At 32.7% G+C, this 22,747-nt stretch overlaps 1 protein-coding gene across 17 annotated transcripts in view; it reads left to right on the top strand.

Annotated features, from left to right (window-relative positions):
- Positions 1 to 22,747, top strand: part of PCDH15 (protocadherin related 15) — a 634,897-nt gene that overhangs the window by 508,745 nt on the left and 103,405 nt on the right. For all 17 annotated transcript variants that reach the window (XM_045568054.1, XM_045568051.1, XM_045568050.1 and 14 more), the window contains 2 exons: positions 15,318 to 15,427; positions 17,372 to 17,512. In XM_045568054.1, coding sequence (XP_045424010.1) covers positions 15,318 to 15,427; positions 17,372 to 17,512 — 251 coding nt within the window. The remainder of the gene's footprint in view (positions 1 to 15,317; positions 15,428 to 17,371; positions 17,513 to 22,747) is intronic.

The following is a 22,747-nucleotide window of genomic DNA, read 5'->3' as shown; positions in this document are numbered from 1 at the left end:
AGTGGTCTGCACCATTTCCTGGCCAGGCTTAACCTTCTCCCCTTAATGGATGGAGAAAATATCCAGGGGATCTTTAAGAACAATATGCTGATAATTATAGAAACACAGATAAAAGGAACCTAAGCCCCTGAATCCCAGCTTGGAGGAGAGCCGCCAATCTAGGAACACCCTCAATGAGCTCTTATGTGAGCAAGAAATTTAGGGGTTTCTTTATTGTATTAGCTACTATTGTTTCAATTTACGTAAGTTGTTCAACATTTTATTGGTTTGAAACAACTAATCATATATTAATCATATTAAACATCTTTCTCATTTATGTTGCAATGTTTCATAGTTTTGAGATTTTCAAAACAGTATACGTGGTAGAATACTTTTATTCTTGTATGCTATTTTATTTTTATATTTTCAATTGCTAGCTTTGGCAACATGCCTTTGCCATTTCAGTTTGCTTTGAAGGCCAACACACTTGCCTTCCTTTATAGAAAAAAAAAATTAGGCATAGAATGGTTTCTGAAAACTTCACATGCCTCTTTCCCTCTCTAATGTTTTCAGATTTATTTACTGCCTCCACTGGGATGCACATACTCCCAGAGATGTTAAACAGTGTTATTAATCCTTGGTTATCAGGATGATCCCTTCTGCTGGGATTACCCCAGGTGGAAAAACTTCTATTTTTTGCAATCAAATATTAGAGAGACACAAAATGATAGTGCAAGGTTTCTGTTCTTTGTGAGATGTGGGGAGAAGGTCATGAGTTGAAATGCAAAGCAGTAATCTAAGATAAGTAGCATTGTGAGCTAAGGTACACATGGTTTTTATATCTCAGGAATGTCTTCATTTCCATTATTGATGTTTGAATTCCTTAGGAAAAATTAGTTTTCAACAAATAACCAGGTGTTAAAGAGAGACTTTAAAGATAAAATATTCATTTATCTTAAAATTTTAAACTCAATTATTGACCCACACCTCTCCCTCCTCCCCTCCCCCACCCAGTTGTCTTATTTTTACTGGAATGGCCACTAAACTGTTAAACCTCAGAATAATCAGAGTAGTTAGAGTAGTTTAGGCCACTATAAAAGGAAATCCCAAAATTTCAACAGTTTAAAGAGCAACAATCAAAAAAAGTATATTTTTGCTCATATGGCAACAATCTAAGGTGGGTATTTCAGATTGGCAGTGATTCTCCTCCAGGCAGTCCTCTGTGTAGTTACTCATGGACCTGGGCCAGCTCAGAATCTACCATCTTCAACATTCTGTTTCAAAATAACTCCAATCATTCTGTTTCCATTTCAGTCAGTGGAAAAGGGGAAATGGCAGAAATCAACATCTAGAGATTTCCTTAACCAAGTGACATGGGAATTGCAAATGTTACTTCACCTAAGATTTCATTTTGAAAATCCAGGCACATGCTCACATTTAACTATAACAGGAAAGAGGAATGCTGTTCCTTGCTTGGCAACAGTATCCTAGTTCTACCTCAATTATTGAGTAAAAACAGAAAATGGTGTTGATGAAGAGCTAGCACATTAAACGTGTACTTTTAGAAAAGTTATAGATTTTAATCACTGTAGTGATTTTAAAAAGACTTATTTCAATTAAGAATGCATAATTGGGTACATAAAATGATATAGAGTAGAAACATTTATATTTTAAATGTGTATTGGTGAAAGAAATTGTTCTTAAAATAAGAGAACGAATGTTTCTTTTTTTAATTCAAAGCAAATCTCAGATGAACATTATTGGTTGTCTTAAAAACCTTTATTTCCAGTAATTTCAGTTTTCAGATATTAATATTCCATAATCCAAATCATACTTCTCTGGACTTGAAGCTGAAGCTTGGCCATTTGATACAATTAATACTTTCTCCATTTTTTCTAATAACCGTCATAGATCACAAAAGTAAAAGAAAATGAAAACATTATGGCAAAATGTAAATGAGAGTTATGAGTTGTAAATTAGCTTTGTGAAGACCATCAAAAAGGTTTGTGAGGTGGGATTTACTATTTCTCATAATATTTTTCAACGTACCAGTTCTATCTAGACAGAGACACAAAATCCATTATTCTGTTTTAAGAATTAAAATAATTTCTATGTTGAACCACTGGTAATTGCTTGGTAGCTGGAATATAAGAATAGACCTATAATTATCTTCTAAAATTATAAAAGCACAAAATAATAGGCAACCAACAAATAATAAACATCATAGTAAGTACTTTAGTATTTGCTAAAGAGAAAAAACATACTGAGTTGCCAGCTAAGTTTTTAATGACAGAAAATTAGTAGGTAATATGACCTTTGTAAAAGTAGCAATATAATAAAAAGCCAAACCCTCCTTTCATGTATTTAATGCATCATGTCATGCCTCTGTTTCTTTTTCATATTTAAAAACTTCTTAACTTTCTGCTAATGGTGCTTTGAAAAAGAAATAATGAACTTTGTAAAATTATTCAAGGATTTTCCAAATGCCAACTTATAGTCAGTAAAATAGTTTAGTCTGTCATTATTAGAAGATAAATTTTTAACATTATTTTTGTGTCTATAATTTATAATATTGAGATATTTTATATGTATCGGAAAAAGATTTGATTTTGTCTTCCTTCACATTCTTTGAACTGATGTTATTTCCTAATCCAGTGATTTTTAAGGATAGAAGGAATCTCATAATGGAAAAGCAATTTTGCCCCATAGAGATATGTTTATTTTCATAATGGCCAGATTTATAGTAATTTTTAAAATAACTATACATTTGATTCTCTTTGCTCCCTAGGGCTGTTGTAGTACTTGAAACAGACTCATTTTGTGAATTTCATGACCTCTGCAAATCAATCTTTCATCTAGTCACTTAATTAGGTTAAATGAAAGATCAGGCATCATCTGCTTCTGTCATTGGATGTACATCCACACTGTCTAGAAAACACTGAGTTCTTAAAACTTCTAAAACTGTATAATATTCCTTTCTTCAACTGTAATTAAATATCCATGTATTTTAGGAGCATACATACAACCAAAAATCTCAAAATGTAACGAATATTTATCATGCATTGTTCCTCTTTTATTTGGTTCTTTCAGTCTCTTTTTGACAAACAACAATATATCAATAATATTAGTGTCTTCGAGTTTGCATGCCTCAAGTCATCATTCTTCCTTCTTTCTCTCCTACCTTTCCTTAAAACAAACCTCTTAAAGAGTTCATGGCATTTCTTTATTCTTTGTTGTTGAGGCATCCCCCACCTCTCTTTCTCAACATCATCTCCAACATCCTTCAATTATATATTTTGGAAGGAATTAACTCCAAGTAATAGCCCCTACCTCACATAAATATGCTAATAATAAATTTTGATTTATTGCCATTCAAGTGATTATGAAGTTTCTTGATATCTACATACAATTGTGTATCTTTATTCAAACAGATTTCCACAATTGTTTTTTTGCCAATTGAAAAAAATGAGTTAATGTTACTTTACTCATAAAAATTCTGTTCTCAAACTCACAGCGTAAGGATTAAAACAGACCATAGAGATCATTTAGTTGGCCTAATAATTCAATCATTCAATATCTGAATCTGTAAGCAGCGCCTAAGAAATATGTCCTTCATCAAACATAGTTTACGTTTCAGAGCACAACAACTAGGACTTTGACCAATTGTGCTCCCCATAGTTGAAGGTCTGTGAGGCATTCTCTCATTACTGCTACATGTGCATATTTGCTAAGAGGTTTTCAGTCAATTATCTATTTGGATCTTCTGAAAATAGTTACACTTTCATAGTCAGCAAATTCATTTTACATATATTTCATTTAATCCAGACAGAAATATCAGAATCCTAATAGTAGTTCAAACATGTAATATTACTTGTGAGTAGATTGACTCCAGTAGGCCAAGCGAGTCACCATTCTAAAGAATGACATTGGACCTCCATCTCAGGATGATAGACTAAGTTTTATACACACTGAAATTCACTTGTCATCAGTTTTAGAAGTAAATATCATGGAAAGGTCAACATGTCTGGAATAGATCATAGAGTCTAAATGTGAATATTGATTTTGAGTGGGAAATGCAGTATCTCACACAATTAATCAAAAAATTTACCAAATACAATTAATTAAGAATTTTTCATGAGATGTTCTACTATATAGATATACTTTTGGTATTTATTTAAACTGGAAATGGATCATCCTTATTAAGAATTTGCCTGATTTAATGTCACATTAATAATTTTTTAGTGTACATGTATTTTCAAATGTAATTTCCATAAAAACATAAATGTAAAATTTTTATTTGTATATATAAAAAAGAGAAAGGGCAAATGTCCCTAAGGTATTTTTGTTAACCTCTTGAACAAGTTGATATTTTCCTAACCCTAGAGAAAATATTGAGTCAACTCCAATTTTTATTATTATTCAAATTTAATATACCAAATCCAAAACAAGAATATTATACATATAAACATCTTGACATTTTAAACAAATTCAAATACTCTTTAATCAAAAAATAATCTTATCCGTTTCCCTAAGTAAAAAATTTTCCTTACTAAGTAAAAAAATTAGCACTTTGTTGATTACTATGAATTGATTTTGTAAAGGCAAAAATTGTATACAGTTTATATTTAAAATAAGTTTCTCAAGAAGCTTTATAGATAAGATAAAATTAGAATATATTTTATAAATCACTACTATTCTACCTCCTGACATGCAAAAACAGAGAAAAAAAGTACAATTTATAATATAGAGACATTCATTTTTGTAAACTATGAAAAATGAAAACAGTATTACCACAATGGCCAAGGAAATAGTGAAAGAGCAGTTCTAGTTAATCAGTAAGAATAATAGTTTAGGAATAACCATTGGTCTTGAATACAAAGAATGTAAAAAAAAACAAAAGCTATCTGAAAACTCTTAATACAATGTAAAACAAACCCACATGCAGAGAGGAACACTTGATTGCTAATGTTGTTTTCTATTTTAATTTAAATTTATTGTCCAAAATAAAAGCTGACTTTACCTGAAGATAACTTTTCCTGTCTTTCATGGCACTATTAAAATCTTTCCTCAAACATGATAGATTTTGCCTCTTTAGCTATTGAAAGAATGACTCTAACAATCCTTCATTACGGTTTTCATAAGCTCCCTCTGTACTCACATGGAATGTAATTTCTCCTTCACATATTCAAGGTTATGCATGGTTTGGCATTTGCTCACGTAGCAGAGTGAAGCAAGTCTTCCTGCAACAAAGAAGTCAAGTCCAAACAGTTCACTTTAAATCCACTGTTTAGAATTTAGGACAGGCTTTTCCATACAAAGAGTGATTTTATAGATCCCATTCTTCTTTCACTGCATCATATCTATGAGAAATTTTAATTCAAGTTAAACATATAATAGGATACATTAATTTTATTTTATTAGTAATTAATGCAAACACATTTTGAGGCAAAATAGCATGCTAATTAGAGTCCTAAGGTGATGAGTCTGGAGAAGTAGGTAGAGCTAGATTGAGAAGGGACCTAATGAGCCATATTAAAGACTTTGTTCATTATCCCAGAGAAATCTGAAGACATTGAATTGTGTTAAACAGGCAAATGACATATGCTGGGGTTCCTTGTAGAAGACACTCTGTGCTTCCACATTCCATATGAAGAGTAGATTTTTATACAATTTAAATGTTGATTCACAATCATGACATTTTTATCACCAATTAATAATGGTGAAGTCATTCATCTCCAAACTCCTTTGGTGCTTAATAGCTGTGCCATTTACTTCATCTTCTTCTAGTACTGCATTTTATTTCTGCTAAACTTTTTGGGCATGGTTCTATGCCATTAAACAATGTGTTTAAACCAAAATCATATGCACAAAAATAGAGTGATCGGTAAAGATATATCAGGCAATTGCAAACAAAGGAGAACAGAAATTACTACATTAATGTCAAATAATGTATAGTTAAAAACAGAATTCTGATTCTGTATATGATTTGTCTCACTAGATAAGTTTTAATTTTTTTAAGTGAGAGGGCTAAATTTTCTACTTTACTATATTCATATGGTGTCCAGTATAGTTACGATCATATAATTTATTGTCTGAGACAGGAAACTTTGGAGAGTAAAGGGAGGCCTTCTGTAACAATTAGGTGAGGGCAATAGACATAAACAGGTAGATGGGTTTATCTAGATGTAACCCCATTATAAGTCAAAGAGAAAACTGAATAAGTATCATTTTCACACCATTGTAAAGTTGAAAAATCCTAAGTAAAACCATCATAAATCAGGGACTGACCATACTTTACTAATGATAGGTATCCTATAAATGCTTGGGGACCTACTGGCCTGATTATTTGTGACTAGAGTGTTACTCAAGATAGGATTTTTCCCATATGTATCAGTTATTTATTGCTGTATAACTGCCCTTTCAAATTTAAAAATTTAATGCTTAAAATAATAAATTACTTTTTTTATTTTATGTTTCCATGGGTTGACTGAGTGACAGTTCTGCTAGTCTCACTTGGGTTCAATTATGCCAAGGCAAAACAGGCACCAGGCAAGGAAGAATTTACTCAAGGCTATTGCAACAGAGAAGAGAAACCAGAACTCAGTCTGAGCTCAACTTTACCTAAGCAAGGAGCTAGAGAATTGTCAAGAGCTGGGGTGGGAGGATTATTGGTCATCTGTGTTTGTTAATTGGCTTTTCACACAGAAAAAGTAAAGTTTCTCCTATCTTCATATAACTGGTGATAATTTAACAACCTGAACCAAGGTATCCATCAAAGGTAGCTCCCTACCCTCCCACAGAAACAAAATAAGGATGCTATCTTCCTTAATGATTATATTTCAAAGAGATTGCTCCCAGGTGCTTGACAAAGACATTCCTGAATTGTAATACTGGTAAGAAGTTTTTAAAAACATTTACATCTCAGTGGAGCAGAACAGATTTAACAATTGCAAGTTTTCAGAAGTAAATACTCTAAGAAAAGGGAGGTCAGGGGCCTAGAGTCAGAAAGAAACTTGTCTGAAGTTTAGTCAAGCTGAGGGGAACTTAAAGATTATTTTGGTCAATACACATTCAGCTGGTAGGTAGAATGGTAGTTAAAATCTAGGACAATGGCTGGGCGTCTCTCTTTATGAAGTTTTCTATTATTAAGGAAGCTAGACCAGGTGAATTCACGTGCTGCATGAGGGCAGAATACACACACACGCCCCTCCACATTATATTGATCAAAGTGATTCACAGGGCCAGCACAAATTCAAAGGCAGAAAAAGATAGACTCCTCTTCTTGCTAGAACAAATAGAAAAATTTGTGTTCATTTTTAATTCATCACAGTCTATCTTCTGTCCACAATGATTTACAACTGTGGTCCCCAACCCCTGGGTGGTGGACCATTACAGGACTGTGGCCTATAGGAACCAAGTGGCACAGGGCTGGCGGCCATGAGCAAACTAAGCTTCATCTGTACATCCATACCTACGGCCACTCCGCATCATTGGCATCACTGCCTGAGCTCTGCCTCCTGTCAGATAGGCCACAGCATTACATTCTCATAGGAGCAGGAACCCTACTGTAAACTTCGCTTGGGAGGATCTAGGTTGCACGCTCCTTATGAGAATCTAATGCCTGATTATCTGAGGTGGAGCTGAGGTGGTGATGCTAGTGCTGGGGAGCAGCTGAAAATAGAGATTATCATTAGCAGAGATTATCCATATCTTTACTGACTGCACAATAAGTGTAATGTACTTGAATCATCCCCAAATCATCCCCCCCTCATGCTCCCCCCACATCATCTGTGGAAAAGTTGAAAGTTGTCTTCCTTGAAAGTTGTCTTCCATGAAACCAGCCCCATAAAGGTTGGGGGCCACTGATTTGCAATCCTCTCACATGCACACACACCAAAAAATACCCACAAAACAAAACAAAATACATATGCTCTTAGGATCTCCAGGAGTTTTGTCCCATTACAGCATCAGGCTTGAAGTTCAGGTTCACATTATTTAAGTCAAGTCCAAATGTGGATGAGGTTCCTTAAGTGTAGCTCTTCTTGATTCGAGTGTCTGTGTATTAAAGACAAAATATCTGGCAAAATATAATGACGGAACAGGGACGGGAGAACCATAATAGACACTCCTGGTCATGTCCCTTTTTTTTTTTTTTTTTTTTTTTTAAATGTATATCTCATTATGTGCTGCTGGAGGTAGCCGGTATACTTCTTCAAAATTCTGTCTGGAAATATCCTTAACCAGATCCACAAGTTCATTAATTCACAAATTAATCTCTTCCAAGTTACTACAGGTAAAAATTTTGCCAGTTGGTTTGCAACTTCCATACAAAAGTCATCATGTTTCTAGCCTTGAATAACTATTTTCTCATCACCTTTACATCCTCCTCTATCTGCCCTTCCTCCAGCCCCTCTTGAAAGCCCCCTCACTCATTTTTCAGCTACTTCCTGCCAGCCAGTCCCAAAACAAATGTCATATGTCCAGTCCCAAAATCAATGTCATAGGTTTTAGGTGTTTGCTATGGCACTACCCCACTTCTAAGAATCAGTTTTTGTCTGTGATCTCTCCCAGAACTTAATGACTAAAAGCAAGGACAATTTATATTTTCTGAAGATTCTGTGAGCTGCCTGAACTAATTTCAGGTGGGCACCCTCCTAAAGTTAAAGTGACTAGAATGACTTGGGTTTTCTCTCTGGACTTTTTGTCATGGTCAGAGGCTGCACTAGTATTTTTCACTTGCAGTCTCAGAGCAGCTTTCCTTCCCATAGGTGAGAGCAAGCAACAAGGCTTCATTTTCATGGAAACAACAATGTCACTTTCATCTCATTCTGTTGGTCAGATTAATGGCAGGAATGTCCTGGGTACAAGAGGAGAGAAGATAAACTCCACCTCTGGATGGGAGGACTAGCAAAGAAATTTTAACTGTTTTAATCACCATACCATGATAATAGTCTCATATCTTCAAAAGGTAGATTAGAAAAGTAGAATATCTTATGCAAGTATTTCATTGAGAGCAAATGTCACATTATGAATGATGGCATAAAAACAATGGGAAATTTCTTTTCAATCTATTCAAAATGTTATATTATTTCTAATTTTATAACATTTAGTTTCTCAATTTTAGAAATCCAGGATTAAAGAGGGTTTAGATATATTATTTATTTTAATTTATCAGTGTATCAGGTAGTTACTATACAAAAAGAAGGGAAAGATCAAATTGTCAGTCAGTCCTAGTAAACATAGTGAATCTGTTTTTGGTAAATGGACATTTAAAACATAATGGATTCCAAATAATAAATTACCATATTTATGAAGAAATTATGATACTAAGTCTTGTTTGTCAAAACAACCCCTCAGGATTTTTTAAAACTTTTTCCAATGTTTTACAACAATGGGTGAAGAGTGGATAAAGGAACAGGGTAGGGGGATATAGATGTATTTTTTAAACAAAAAATAGCAAAAACAAAACAATTAAAAATAAGTTAAATCTGGGGACATATATATTGTGATATTTTTCTTATTTTAATTATGCTTGAAGCATTTTATTATTTTTAAAATTAAAGAAAAATAGAAAAATTTCCTTTGTATTGCTTCATTGCCTTTGGCTTAAAAATCAAGTGATTATGCAGGGAAAGAATTTTATTTATAGTTATTCTGATCATAATGAAAACTACATCTAAAAATAATGTATTTATTGTAACTTTATTAGCAAAAGTATAAATGAAAATGAAATACTTCTACTGCCTCAAGGAGTGATGAATTTGTTTGCCTTAAGGTATTGAGTACTAACTGTATATCCTCCTTCTTAAATGGCATAATTGTAAATGGTCACTGTCTTTCTAGGATATGAATAACAACTATAAAAAATGATTTATCTCTGTTTTTCCAAAAATTCTGCCAGGAACTGAATGTCTATTTTTAATATGTTATTTTTGAGCTAGTATGTTCAGTTGTTAACTTAGACTGAATTGAAATATCAGATGCTCTGTCTAGGTACTTTTTTTTCCTATTTGATGTTATTTGTATGAGTACACTAACATATTTCAAGATTGTATGGTGATTTCTCATTTTTACATGACTATTTCACACCTGGAGGCATTGAATCTATTCTAATCAATGAAAAATAACAAATGAATGCATTAGATAGCTTGTTTCAAAAGTTTGCTATAGTGTCCTTAGAAAAGTCCAAATGCACAGATTCATTTATAAAGGAGAAAAGAGCCATTCCTAGGTTGGTAAGGGAGCTAAAATTCAAAAAATTGGTTGCTCAGAGATTGTTACTAACATATAGATACCTACATTATAGCCTGTTTTTAGTAAATAGATTAGGCAGCCAGGAATGAATATTCCTAGTCATTCCATCAAAGATGCAGTCCCCTGGTTCTGCAGGTTTCAGTGAGAAAATGTTGGTTCTTGGCACACCCATGGTCGAAGAATGAAGTAAATAATGTCCCTATTTTACAGATAAAGAAATAAGATCAGGGAAGCCAAGTCGTTTTCCCAAAGTCACATAGGCCGTAAGTAGTAGCAGAATCAGAATTCAAACCCAGATCTAATAGAATCAGAAGACGTGTTCTTAGTGTAGTCTGTTGAGAGGGCATGCATCACTTTATGCTCAAGGACTATAGTGAAGGGACAGAGGAAGGACAGGGAAGAGGAGGAATGTAGCAGGGAGAGCAAATTCATTATTTCACAACATTCTAATTTTCAAACCTCTGCTATCTTTATTACCTGGGAACATTTTACAAATGATATTTTAAGACTGACCTCATGACCCTACTAAATCAGAATTTTTGAGCATGATATCAGCAAATGTGAAAATTTTAGTGAGTGCCTCCAGAAGATTTTTGTAGATTTAAGGTTTGAGAGCCAATGATTAAAAGGGGTTAGAATATACTCTATTAGTGAGAACAATAAGATAAAATGAAATGAATGAATAAGCATACAAGTACCTTACATAGATTGCAGTTTTAGATTTCAAATAGTTTGAGAAACTGTTTATACTTCAGTTTTCATATCTTCAAGATGAGGATGCTCTGTGGAACGGAGGACAGCAAAACTCTTAATGATAGGAAGCAGGCAGCCTTTGGGAAAAATGGAAAAGGCAGGGTTTAATCATTTGGTCCTTTATTAATTTTTGTATCTGTAATCTATCCTAAGAATTCTGGGAAAACTGGAGTCCCCTGATTCATGTCTTTTTTAAACTGTTTTTCTTAGTTAAATATGTAAAATTAGATCACTCTGATGCAATTACTCCAAAGTTACAAATAATAAGAGTTCCAGTGTGTGTTTTTTTCCCCTTCCCATTTTCATTAAATTCCTTCATAGTAGGTATAAAAACAGTTCCTTAATTGGTGCTGATTTGCAAATATATTGAATTCAAACATGTCAAAATAAATTAGATTTGTCTCTCAGTAGAAAGAAAGCAATAGAGCCAGATTGAATCCCAGTGAAATTTTATAGCATCTATTTACAAACACTTTTATATCCTAAATTGCATGGCATTTAAAATAATTAGGAGCTTTATGTGACACATACAACATTTACTTTTATTGTTACTTCTTGAACCCAACAATAAAAGTAGATTCTAAATTGTAGAATAATTGTTCCACCTATATTTATACTGTAAAAAGTGGGTATAACATTTGGACACTGCAAATTATGTTATTTCAGTGTAGTCATTGTTCAGATAACTCAGAGATGTTAAGATGTATTTAACTGGAAGAGATTTATTGTAATCTATATTTTCAATAAAATTAAAAATGTTGAAAAGATATTTATGAATTAATTTATATCTGCACAAGAAAAATTATAAGTATTTTTCATATAAATACTGAAGCAATTAGCTTTTCTGGTTCTCACTTCATCCACAAAGATTTATTTTTAAACAACAGATTTGGAGTTTATTTAGATCAATCTTTTTCTTTCTAAAATGTAGCTGTTTATGGCACATCCATACAATGTAATATTATTCAGCAATAAAATGAAATAAGATACCAAGCAACAAAAAGACATAGAGTGACTTTAAGTGCATATTGCTAAGGAAAGAACCCAGTCCAAAAAGACTACATGCTGTATGGGTCCAACTATTTGACATTCTGGAAAAGGCAACCATACAGAGTCAGTATGAAGATCACTGGTTGCCAGGGGTTGAGGAGGAGAGTGCAATGAGTAGATGAAGGACAGGAAATTTTCAGGTCAGGTGAAGGAAGTTATCCTAACTTTATTTCTATAACAGTATTACAAAAACAACAAAAAAAAGTAAGGTCTATCAATTTAAAATACACACAACTATTTTACATGTAAAGTTTAGGAAGGTGAGGACAATGCAAACAGTGACATTAATGAGCTAATAAAATTTGAATTTGATATCTAGCATAACTATTTTTTAATTGAAATTCCATTTTGGCTTCTATTTAAGCATTAGTTAAGGTGATTTTAACATTTTAGTCAAATCCTGTGGATTTTATTCAAAATGGCCAATAAAGTTTGAAGTGTTGCCTTTAGGGAGTAGATAGGAACCAGGGCTGCCAACAGGAACATGCCAGGATATCAAACCCAATTCAAATCAAGTCGTTTGAAAGGGCCTTTGGTGAAGACCCTTCCTGAAGATCATTATTAAAATATGAAACCATTTGTCTCTCCAATCTTTGCAGTCCATATCTGTTAAAGAGAGAACCATTTCCTTTAGCATGCTTTTAGCAATCCTTGTCTGGGGAGTGTCAATCTAGTTGGTGTCTGTCTCTTAGGCTTCATCAGAAAAGCTGTATAATTTCATTACTAAACCCTGCCTGTTTCAAGTGTTCCTTTTAAGAGTGATTTTGTCAATTGTATTGGCAGTAAATTTAGCTTTGAAAGGTAGAATTCTTGAATTTCAGACACTCAACAGCTATTTGTCATTAATCAGATGTAAAATTACATTGGAAGGGGTAGTGATGCATTATTAGTCATAAATGAATGAAGTTTAGGTATATAAATTAATAGTGAGAGAAAATATTTTAAAAACTTAGGATTTTAAAAAATTTGGTCATAATTCATGGCTTCTGAAATTAAGTAATAAATTTTGCTTATACTCAACAGAAAGAAAAAAAGGAATGATATAACATCAGGCTCAGAATGATAGAACTGTAAAATACATTAGAGATAGTTTACTCTGAAAATAACAAACTGCCAGCCCATAAATCAAATCTGGTCACCTGATGCTTTAAATGTAAATTTCTATTGGTTGCCAAAATTTAAAAGTTTATAGAACTCACATAAAAATTGAATTTCCTTTGAAAAATCACACTGGACTTGCATTACTGCATAGTGGTTACATGATTTCTAGTTGCTAACTTCCATCTCTCCCCCTGTTAATGTATACCTAGTGCATTTTATTCAGTTTTATTATGTTTATACCTTCTTCTCCATATAGGACTTAATCGATCCTGATTTACACCAACTCCTTCATTATGTGCTCCAGACACATGTGATTCCAAAGAGAGTATGCAATTTGCCACAGTCATGTAACTGGTACTTTGAAGGGCATAAAACAATAATAAAATGGGTCCTGCCTGGCAACACATAGAAAAGAACTGAGATGTTGTAATATAATGCTCATTATCACAGAGGTTCATTTAATTCTAGCCAGGTGAAGATTACATTTTTATAGCAAGTTTTAATTCTGGTAGAAAGAAGTGTACCAGAACAATTAAGACAAAGGTTAATGAGAAGATATGTTGTCTCAAAGTAAATGTGTTTTAAATATTTACTAGCAAATAGAATTTTAACTGCTTTTAGTGTTATGCATAGGTTTTCAATTTCTTCATAAATTGTGCCAGTTACTTTTTCCAGAATTTTTAAATAATTATTTCCATCTTGATTATGCAGTTGAAGCTGTAAAATGCACACAAAATATATTTTTACTATTTGAAATAAGAAATGGCATTTTTCTAATGTTAAAGCCAGAGGTACATTAATTTCAGATATCATATGTCTATACTTTATAAAGATTAAGAAAAAAATTATAGAAAAAATTATGGAAAGTATATAAAACTATAGCTATAAAACTTAGCTCTTATCTCATGTAGTAACAAGATAGACAAGTAAACAATTGAAGTGATGTCTAGTCCACAAAAAGGAATTCAGTTTTTGAAAATTATCCCAGAATAGGATAAACATATGTGTTCTTATATTAAACTTTTGAATAAGTAGTATGTAATTTGACCTGATCTGTCATAAGTTAACAATCTATTGCTGTAATAGTCAAGCCATGCATAATAGTTATCTATTATAGTATGACTATATTACCACACACTTATCAACTTGAAGTTTCTGTAGGTCAGGAATCCAGTCATGAGATAGCTGTGTCTTATGGTTTATGATCTTGTGTAAGATATTAATCAGGGTGTCAGCCAGAACGAGTCTCATCTGAAGCTCAGCTAGAGAAAGGTCCACTCCCAAGCTCATATGGTTGTTAGCAGGATTCAGTTCCTTGTGGGATGTTGGACTGAAGGCCTCAATTCCTTATTTGCTGGTGGTCAGACATCATCTTCAGTTTCTTGCCATGTGGACCACTCCATATGGCAGTTTACTTCATCAAATCCTGCAAGAGATAATAGTCGATAGAGTCTGCTAGGAAGAATGAGGTTACAAGTTATAGCCTTATGTAGCCTCTTCATTGACTTTACATGACACATATATCTCACATGAACTTATGGTCACCCAAAAACCTACACAGGGTTGTTTATAGCAGCTTTAGTCATAACTACCAAAACTTGGAAGCAACCAAGATGTCTTTATTTATGGAAATAAACTGCAGTACATCCAGACAATGGAATATCATGTAGCGCTAAAAAGAAATGAGATATCAAGCCATGGACAGATCATTAAATGCACATTACTGAGTGAAAGAAGACAGTCCAAAAAGGCTATATACTGTATGATTCCAACTATATGACAAAACCATGGAGACAGAGAAAAGATCAGTAGTTTCCAGGGATTGTGTTGGAGGAGAAATAAATAGATGTAGCACAGAGGATTTTTAGGAAAGTGAGAATACTCGGTATGATAGTATAACAGTAGATACAAGTCATTGTATGTTTTTCCAGACCTATAGAATATACAACACCAAGGTGTACCCTAATGTAAACTATGAACTTGGGGTGATTATGAAGCATCAATGTTGTTCATTGATTGTGACGAATGGGGGGGGGGATTTAATAGTAAAGGAGGCTATGCATGTGTGGGGGCAGAGGGTATATGGGGAATCTTTGCCCTTCTTTCACTTTTTCTGTGAACCTAAAGTTGCTTTAAAAAATGGCCTTAAAAATAATAAATAATCTTCTCTAAACCTGCAGACCTCCTCCAGTAAGTGAACTTGCCACCAGAGGGACCATGGTTGGTGTAATTTCTGCTGCGGCCATTAATCAGAGCATTGTGTACTCCATTGTTTCAGGAAACGAAGAAGGTGAGATTTTTAGTCTGTGTTTTCACCATAAACCAATAAACTTAGAATTGGACTAATTTTAGATTAAATTATTATTATTTATCCTATTTTCCCTGATACAATTATGCCCATCTTAAATGTGATTGATATCTTTATATGCTAAACTTGATTAAAAATCTAGTTATGTTAGCTGAAGTGATTTTTTTGCCCTTAAGAAATACTAAATATATAATTCTAGAAGCCTTCCCCTTCCTTGAATATGGCAACATTTTAATGACACTTTTTCAAAATTAATACATCATATTTTTAGCTTTTAGTCATAATTATTGCCTACAGTAGTCTCCTCCCATTTTTTGTACCATCTATGTCATAGCTTAACTCATTTCTGAAGAAATTTCAGAATCATAAATAAGTGTGAATGCCAAAAAAGCCACATACATGTTAAAAGCCATGTATATTATATGATATGATTCCCTAAGCAGTCAAATTAGACATGCAATTAATGATTATATGGAAACAAATATTTTGTGTTATGTCTACCAATCACTTTAAGAATTATAGTGGTTTCCTGGCCTCTGGGAGTAAGTCTCTAGTTCAGTTTTTCTCACTGATTCTTTGTTTCACCTATTATCCATAGGTTAGTTGTCCTGTGTTTTCCTCTTTGAAATGCTAGATAGCTTGGCCTATTGCATATAGCCAAGAATTGGTTAATATATTAATATATCTAATAAATTAATATTAAATATTTTTAAATAAATGAATGTAAATACTGCTAAGCAGTTTTCAAGGAAATTATAAAGGCCTTTTAAAGGATTTTAATGACCAACTATTACTAGAAATCATTGCCCATACGATGCAGCACGTGTTCAACATCTTACTTTTGTTGCCTCTCTTCTGTGTTCCTGCTGTGCTACTATGCCTCCTCCCTAAATATCATTGAACTTCCTTTTACCTTGAACTTCCAACATCTGACTAAAGCTATGATTTCCCAACCTGTTCTGTACTTTCTCTTTTTAACTGTGTGTGTTCTTTTTCTTGAAGATAGCAAAGTGGCTGAATTTTTTAACCTCTCTTCCCACAATGACTGTTTTACATTCAATTCATTTATTAATTCATTTGACAAATATTTACTGAGCATCTGTTATGTACTAAGTACTCTTCCAGCCACTAGGGATAGATCCCTGCCCTCATAGATTTTAACAGTCCAATAAGAGGAAGTAGAAAATAAAAACTATTAAACAAATAAATACATAGTAGTGTAAGTGGTCAATGCCATGGAAAAAATAAAATGAGGAATAAAATGTAGAGTGCAAGAGATGGGATATTATATAATTTATTAAAGTACCCTGCTTTTCACTCAAATATATTAGGTAGAAATTTATAAAAAATAGACATAAGAGCAAAATATTTTAAGATACTTAGAATAATAAATCATTTTTTCTAAAAAACCAACATTAAATTTTCAGTTTGTTCTCTAAAGTGTTCTTAGAAGAATACTAAATCTACAAGATAATATGAGTCATTAAATTATAAAGAGTATAATAATTCAGTAAGATCAGAAAATATTTGGTTAAACAAAATTAAATGTTTTTTTTTTTTAAATAGAATTTCCGAAAGCCTTTAGTATGGTAGAAGACCATCTGAATTGAATCAATGATGAGAGATATATTGTAATGTGCTTCCCAAATGGAATTCACAATAGAAACACTGATTTCCAGGAGAATCTCAAAACAAAACAAAAAACAAAAAATTACAGTTTCAAGGCAGTATTTACAGAAACGCTAATGTTGGTCATTTCAAGAGCTGGAACAGAGTTTCCAAAAGCCAGCCGTGTGTCACTTTTATGCATTACTGTAGTTACAAATAAGTGTTTTTAGTGTTTTTGAAATTACAGTGCCTTTTGAAAAGAATTTCTTCCTTTGTAGCGTAAAGAAAATGATCAAGCAATTATGTTTCCAATTCTAGATAAGTTTGGAATTAATAATGTCACTGGCGTTATCTATGTGAATGCCCCTCTGGATTATGAGACCAGGATGAGCTATGTACTTCGAGTCCAAGCTGATTCCCTGGAAGTGGTCCTTGCCAATCTCCGAGTTCCTTCAAAAAGTAAGTTATACTACTGTAGGGTTTTAAAAGAATTTTATGGTATGTTTGCTGATTTCTAATGAAGTACATTTGTATAAAATAACATTCTCAGTGGAGAACATAGGAAGGTTATTAATATGTGGCAGATGATTGCCCACTCATTTCGATAGCTGATGTATGACAATGCAGGGAGTGATTTCATACTCCTGAAATGTCAAGGCAATAATGCACTGCTTTCAAATTTTATATACAATATTGTTAAAATATCACCATTATCTGTGTATATTAAATAATAAACTTTATTCTTAATCCCACAGTGGCTCTGAATAAACATTGGGAATATATATTGTTAGAGGATGACTGCAAGAGTTTGCCTGAGTTGTGTGGCTTCTTGTACTTATGTATTTTCTTAAAGCAGGAGAAAAATCATCTAAAATTAGTGACTAACATTTATTGTAATTTATATATAACATCATATTTAGTCTTCACATATTTATGTGAGATGAGATTTATTACCCCATTTTACAAAGACAAGATAAGTGAAGGTTAAGTCATTTTTAAAAAATAATAGTAATTGAAGAATCAGAGATTTAAGCCCACATTTTTTGACCACAGAATTGTTCTTTAACATATCAGCATAATATACAGGTCTCCATACAAAGGAAAAATTTTTTAATAAGTATTTTGTAAATAAAGGTACATTTAGCTACAGTTTCCCATTTTCCCTATGTATGGTGACTTTTGGGACACCCTGTAGTTCACCCACACAGAGAAGCAAGTAAAAGCCTATTTGTGAAGGGGGCTGACACAGATTTTAAGAGATTTTACAAATAAAATCTTTTCCATTGATTGAGGTAATACTGTTTTGCACTTAAGCAATTCATTTTTTTTTTGTAATCACAGCAACTCTTTTAAAATCTAGAAGACTTAAGAAAACCAGATTTAATTTAACTATTAATAGAATAGAGGCATGGTAAGAGTGCGAAGTGGGGAACAGGATCTGAAACATTTACCTTGGGACCATTCCTGGACATTATATCATAGCATTGCATCAATCAGCATATTTAAAGGGGGAAGAGGAAAAAAGAAGAGAGAAGAAGAGCCAGAACAAGACAGCCCAGGCAGTGTGAGAGAAAAGAGATCAAAATGGGAGCAATTGATGATCATGAAAATAAATCCCTCATTTTAATTTAATGTGCACTTCATTTACTGATTTATTGTGGAAGGCTGCACAGTTGCTTTTGAAGGTACAAATTATTGGAAAAATCAGATTATACGGTGTGTCTTTGAAATTAAAAGAATTAATTTATCCTCAGTAATTGTGCATCACTTGCATAATTAAATTGTTTAAAAATAGCCAATTAGTTCATTGAGTTTTTAAAATCTATCAACTGCAGGCAATTACATTTTTTTTAATAGAGAGGATGCTTCAAATTGTAAATTGAATTGGCTATATGAGGAGTCCAAAGTTGAGATTAGCTCTAAATTACATAATGTAACCTATCTTATTGCAAATTCAAATAAATGGGAAAGATTAATTGAAAAGTATTGCTGTAGTCTTTCTTTGAAACAAATGAATAGTTTTAAATATTTAGGTGATAGAACCTGATATTTCTCAAGAAATACCTATGATATCTAGGAATAGAGATACATTAAGCTTTTATATTTGAATATAGTACAACTAGCTCCCATCATTGTAATTTAAATGTAAATCTAAGGCTAATAAAAATTTAGCTAATGCACACATGTATACTTGCATGTGCCCCAGTATTACATGTAGAGGTGAGATCAGTTAAAGAATTCATGAATTATCCTCTCAGAAATACAGGAAGACTAAAAGCTAAAGTTAGTTTGTTTAATGCCTGATGCTTTGAATATTGTTATTAACATTTCGTGACTTACCTTTGCCTCTTAAGTTTGAAATACATGGGTTTGAAATTCAAACCCAGTGCAATTATATTTCAAACCCAGATTCATTAATTAATAACTGTTAATGGCCTATAATCAATCCCCAGTCCATTAACTATGAAAATAATAAGACCATTATGTAAATGAAGGTTAATTAATTAGTTATGTAAAGGTTCATCCCTGCTTCGGAATTAGCTGCCCTATGGTCTTTAGCTCTACCACATATCATTTGAATAAAGGTAATAAAAATCAGAAGTTTAATTCATTAAGGAAGTATTTTATTGTGACTTCTTTACCAAAAATTTGTTAATGAAATCCTATTCAAAGTAAATTTCACAACCATGCTATAATTGGATTTATTATCTAAATGCAAATTAATGATTGAAATAAAAAATTTTAGAACCCATTCAACACTAGAAATATTTAAAATATTTTAACCTTTAGGATGGAACATTTCAAACATATAGAAATTACAGAGAGTATTACAGTGAACCTCCATGTATCAACCACCCAACTCAACATTATCATGTTCGAGTCTTTCATTTCTACTCTCAACTACTCCCCCCCGGCATTGTTCTGAAGCAGAGAGTCAAAACTTTCCATCTGTAAATATTTCTATATGTATCTCTTAAAGATAAGGACTCTTAAAATTTAATTGTAATATCATTAATACACCCCCAAAATTAACAAAAATTCTTCAATACCAATATATGTCCAGTCAGTATTCATATTAAACATTTGTTTACAACAGAATCCAAATAATGTCTATACATTGTAATTGGTTAATAGGTCTTTTAAGTCTCTTTAAATGTGTAGGCTTCTTACCACCATTCCTTTTTATTTACCTTGATGTTTATTTATTTAAGAAATGAGATTTCTGAAGCCTGGATTGATGACTACATCTCTAAGGGGTCATTTTGTATTTTTCTCTTTCTCCTTTATTTCCAGTAAATAAGTAGTTTGATCTGGAGGCTTGATTACATCCAGGTTGTTTTTGTTTTTGTTTTTAAACAAATCATTGGTAATATTCGCTCCTTGCTTAGTCATTAAGTCTCTTTGGCTCTCTTTTTGTGATAGGAGATAGCAGCCACTGATAGTCATTTTCCAGATTCATTAATTTCTTCTTTTCATTTCTTCTATATTCATTAGACAAAGTATTTTTATAAAGGGAAACTTCTCCATATCAAATATTCAGTTACCCTGAGGTCCAACTCCTATAGGAAAAAGAGGGAAAAAAATGTTTGCCTCTTTTCCTTTACCTACTGGTTTTCAAAATAAGAAGTTGATTCACTATCATATTCCAAACAGTAAGCTAAGACAACACAAATTTTTGGTTTTATGTATCATATGGTCTCAGTAGTAACTACTCAACTCTGTGGTAGCTTAAAAGCAGCCAGAGACAGTGTGTAAACAAGAGAGTGTGGCTGTGCTACAATAAAACTTTATTTACTGAAACAGGCTGTGGGCTGTATTTGACCAAGGGGCTGTCATTTTCCCACCCTTGTTCTAACATTTGCTTTTACTTTTCATAATTCTTTTAGCTTCTTCTTTTTTGCTACTGTTTATTTTTTCTGCTGTAAGCACTGCTTCTGCTTCATCTTCGTTTTCCCCTCACACAGCTAATTAAAAGTAATACTGCTTTATCCCTGTTAATATGAATAAGACAATCAGTCATTCAGTTATCTGTAGCTTGTCCCCTCCTCAAAGTAGGATCAAAGGAACATTATTTCCTATGATCTTGTGCATTAGTAAAAGCTTGTCTGAGGCTATATAATTGAATGCCAATTTTGCTGAACATAAAAGACATGTGCCTCATTTTCTTTCTTTGACTTAAATATTTCACTCCATTTTCTTATTTTATGAAGTATTGCTGTCAAAAAAGTATAATGACAAACTGGTCCTACTTCTGAATTTCTAAAGAATTTCCTTTGTTTCTTTAAAGTTGAATATTTTTATTAAAATAATTCATCATGTTGATTAATCTGGGTCATTGTCTGCATATATGCATTATTATATCTGTTACGTCTCATTTGTGGAAAATTTTCTTGAATTCTAGATTTTATTATTTTTTCCTGTTTGATTATTTTGGTTTTCATCCTAGGAGATACCTATTACAAAACTGATGAATCTTCCCATATGTTTTTTATAACTTTACCCCTAATCTCTTTAATATCTTTTGTTATTTCTTTTAGAGTTTTAAAAATTTTCCCCCTTTTGATCTTTTATTTCCTTACTGCATTAATGCTGGTTTGTAGTCTCTTGTGTCTTCATTTCTGAAATTATGTTTCATTTATTTCTAAATATTTCTCAACCGGATTTTTCAGATTTTCTTTTTCTAATCTCCCTCTTTCAGCCATTACATCTCTATGTTTTTCTAATTATAATGTATGCTTATCTTTCAATAGCTTTCTTTTCTTCCCCCCATACGTTATTTTAGCTAGTTTTAAAATACTAAGAGACAGTTTGCATATTTTTTAAAAGTCTTCATTTTTTTTTAGAGTCATTTTTTGTGCTAGTCTCTTTTTACTTGGTGGGTTTTCACTACAATTCTTTTCTGTTTTTCATGTTTAGGTAAAATTAGTTTGCCTATACTCTTAAAAAGGGGAAGGTGGGCCAGGGTAACTTTTGTAATTCACAGCTCTACAACATCTGTTTCAATTATTTCAATGAAATGTTAAAAAATTAATCTTCCTACTTTTAGAAATCCACTAGTTTTCTTCTGCAGTCCCACTTTAATTGGAAAAATTATCTTTTCTCTGCCCCTATTATGCTTGTCCTGCTCCATATGTATTCTGCTCTCAGGATAGTCTCTTCTCAGTGTGGGATTTTGACCTGCTACTTCTTTTATATTGCATAGTAACTTTTATATTTAGTACTTGTTGATGAGTTTGAGTTTCACTGGCTCTCAGAGCCAAGGGAAACCCTTAACCTCCTCTGAACTTCCTTAAAAACAGTTGTTACACATTTGCTGATAGTACAGCTCTTGTTTCTGTCTGTCTTTTTCCCCACCTGCCCATAGTATGTGATTGGCTTGTTGCCTTAGGTAGTTGTAGTTATTTGTGAGTTTTTGGTTTGATGTGCAGATATAATCTTACTTAAATAAAATTCATGGTGAGGAGGAGACCTACAAGCAGAGGAATGCCCACAAATTAATAATTGTGGACAGTTCTCTGGATGCTGACAAAAGGTTCCTGAGTCAGAGACAAAGGACCTTTTATTATGCACAAGAAAAGTATTAGCAATAGTATCAGCACAGCAATAACGCTAGCTCCCTAAACTCCTAACGTCGCAGGCAAAGTATAGAGCCAAGTAAATAAAACCTGTAAGTGAAGAGTAAACTGTAGGAGA

This window comes from Lemur catta, chromosome 14 (genome assembly GCF_020740605.2).
Source record: "Lemur catta isolate mLemCat1 chromosome 14, mLemCat1.pri, whole genome shotgun sequence".
NCBI classification, from domain to species: domain Eukaryota; kingdom Metazoa; phylum Chordata; class Mammalia; order Primates; family Lemuridae; genus Lemur; species Lemur catta.
The sequence above is the reverse complement of the archived record's forward strand: the minus strand, read 5'-3'. Positions and strand labels throughout refer to the sequence as shown.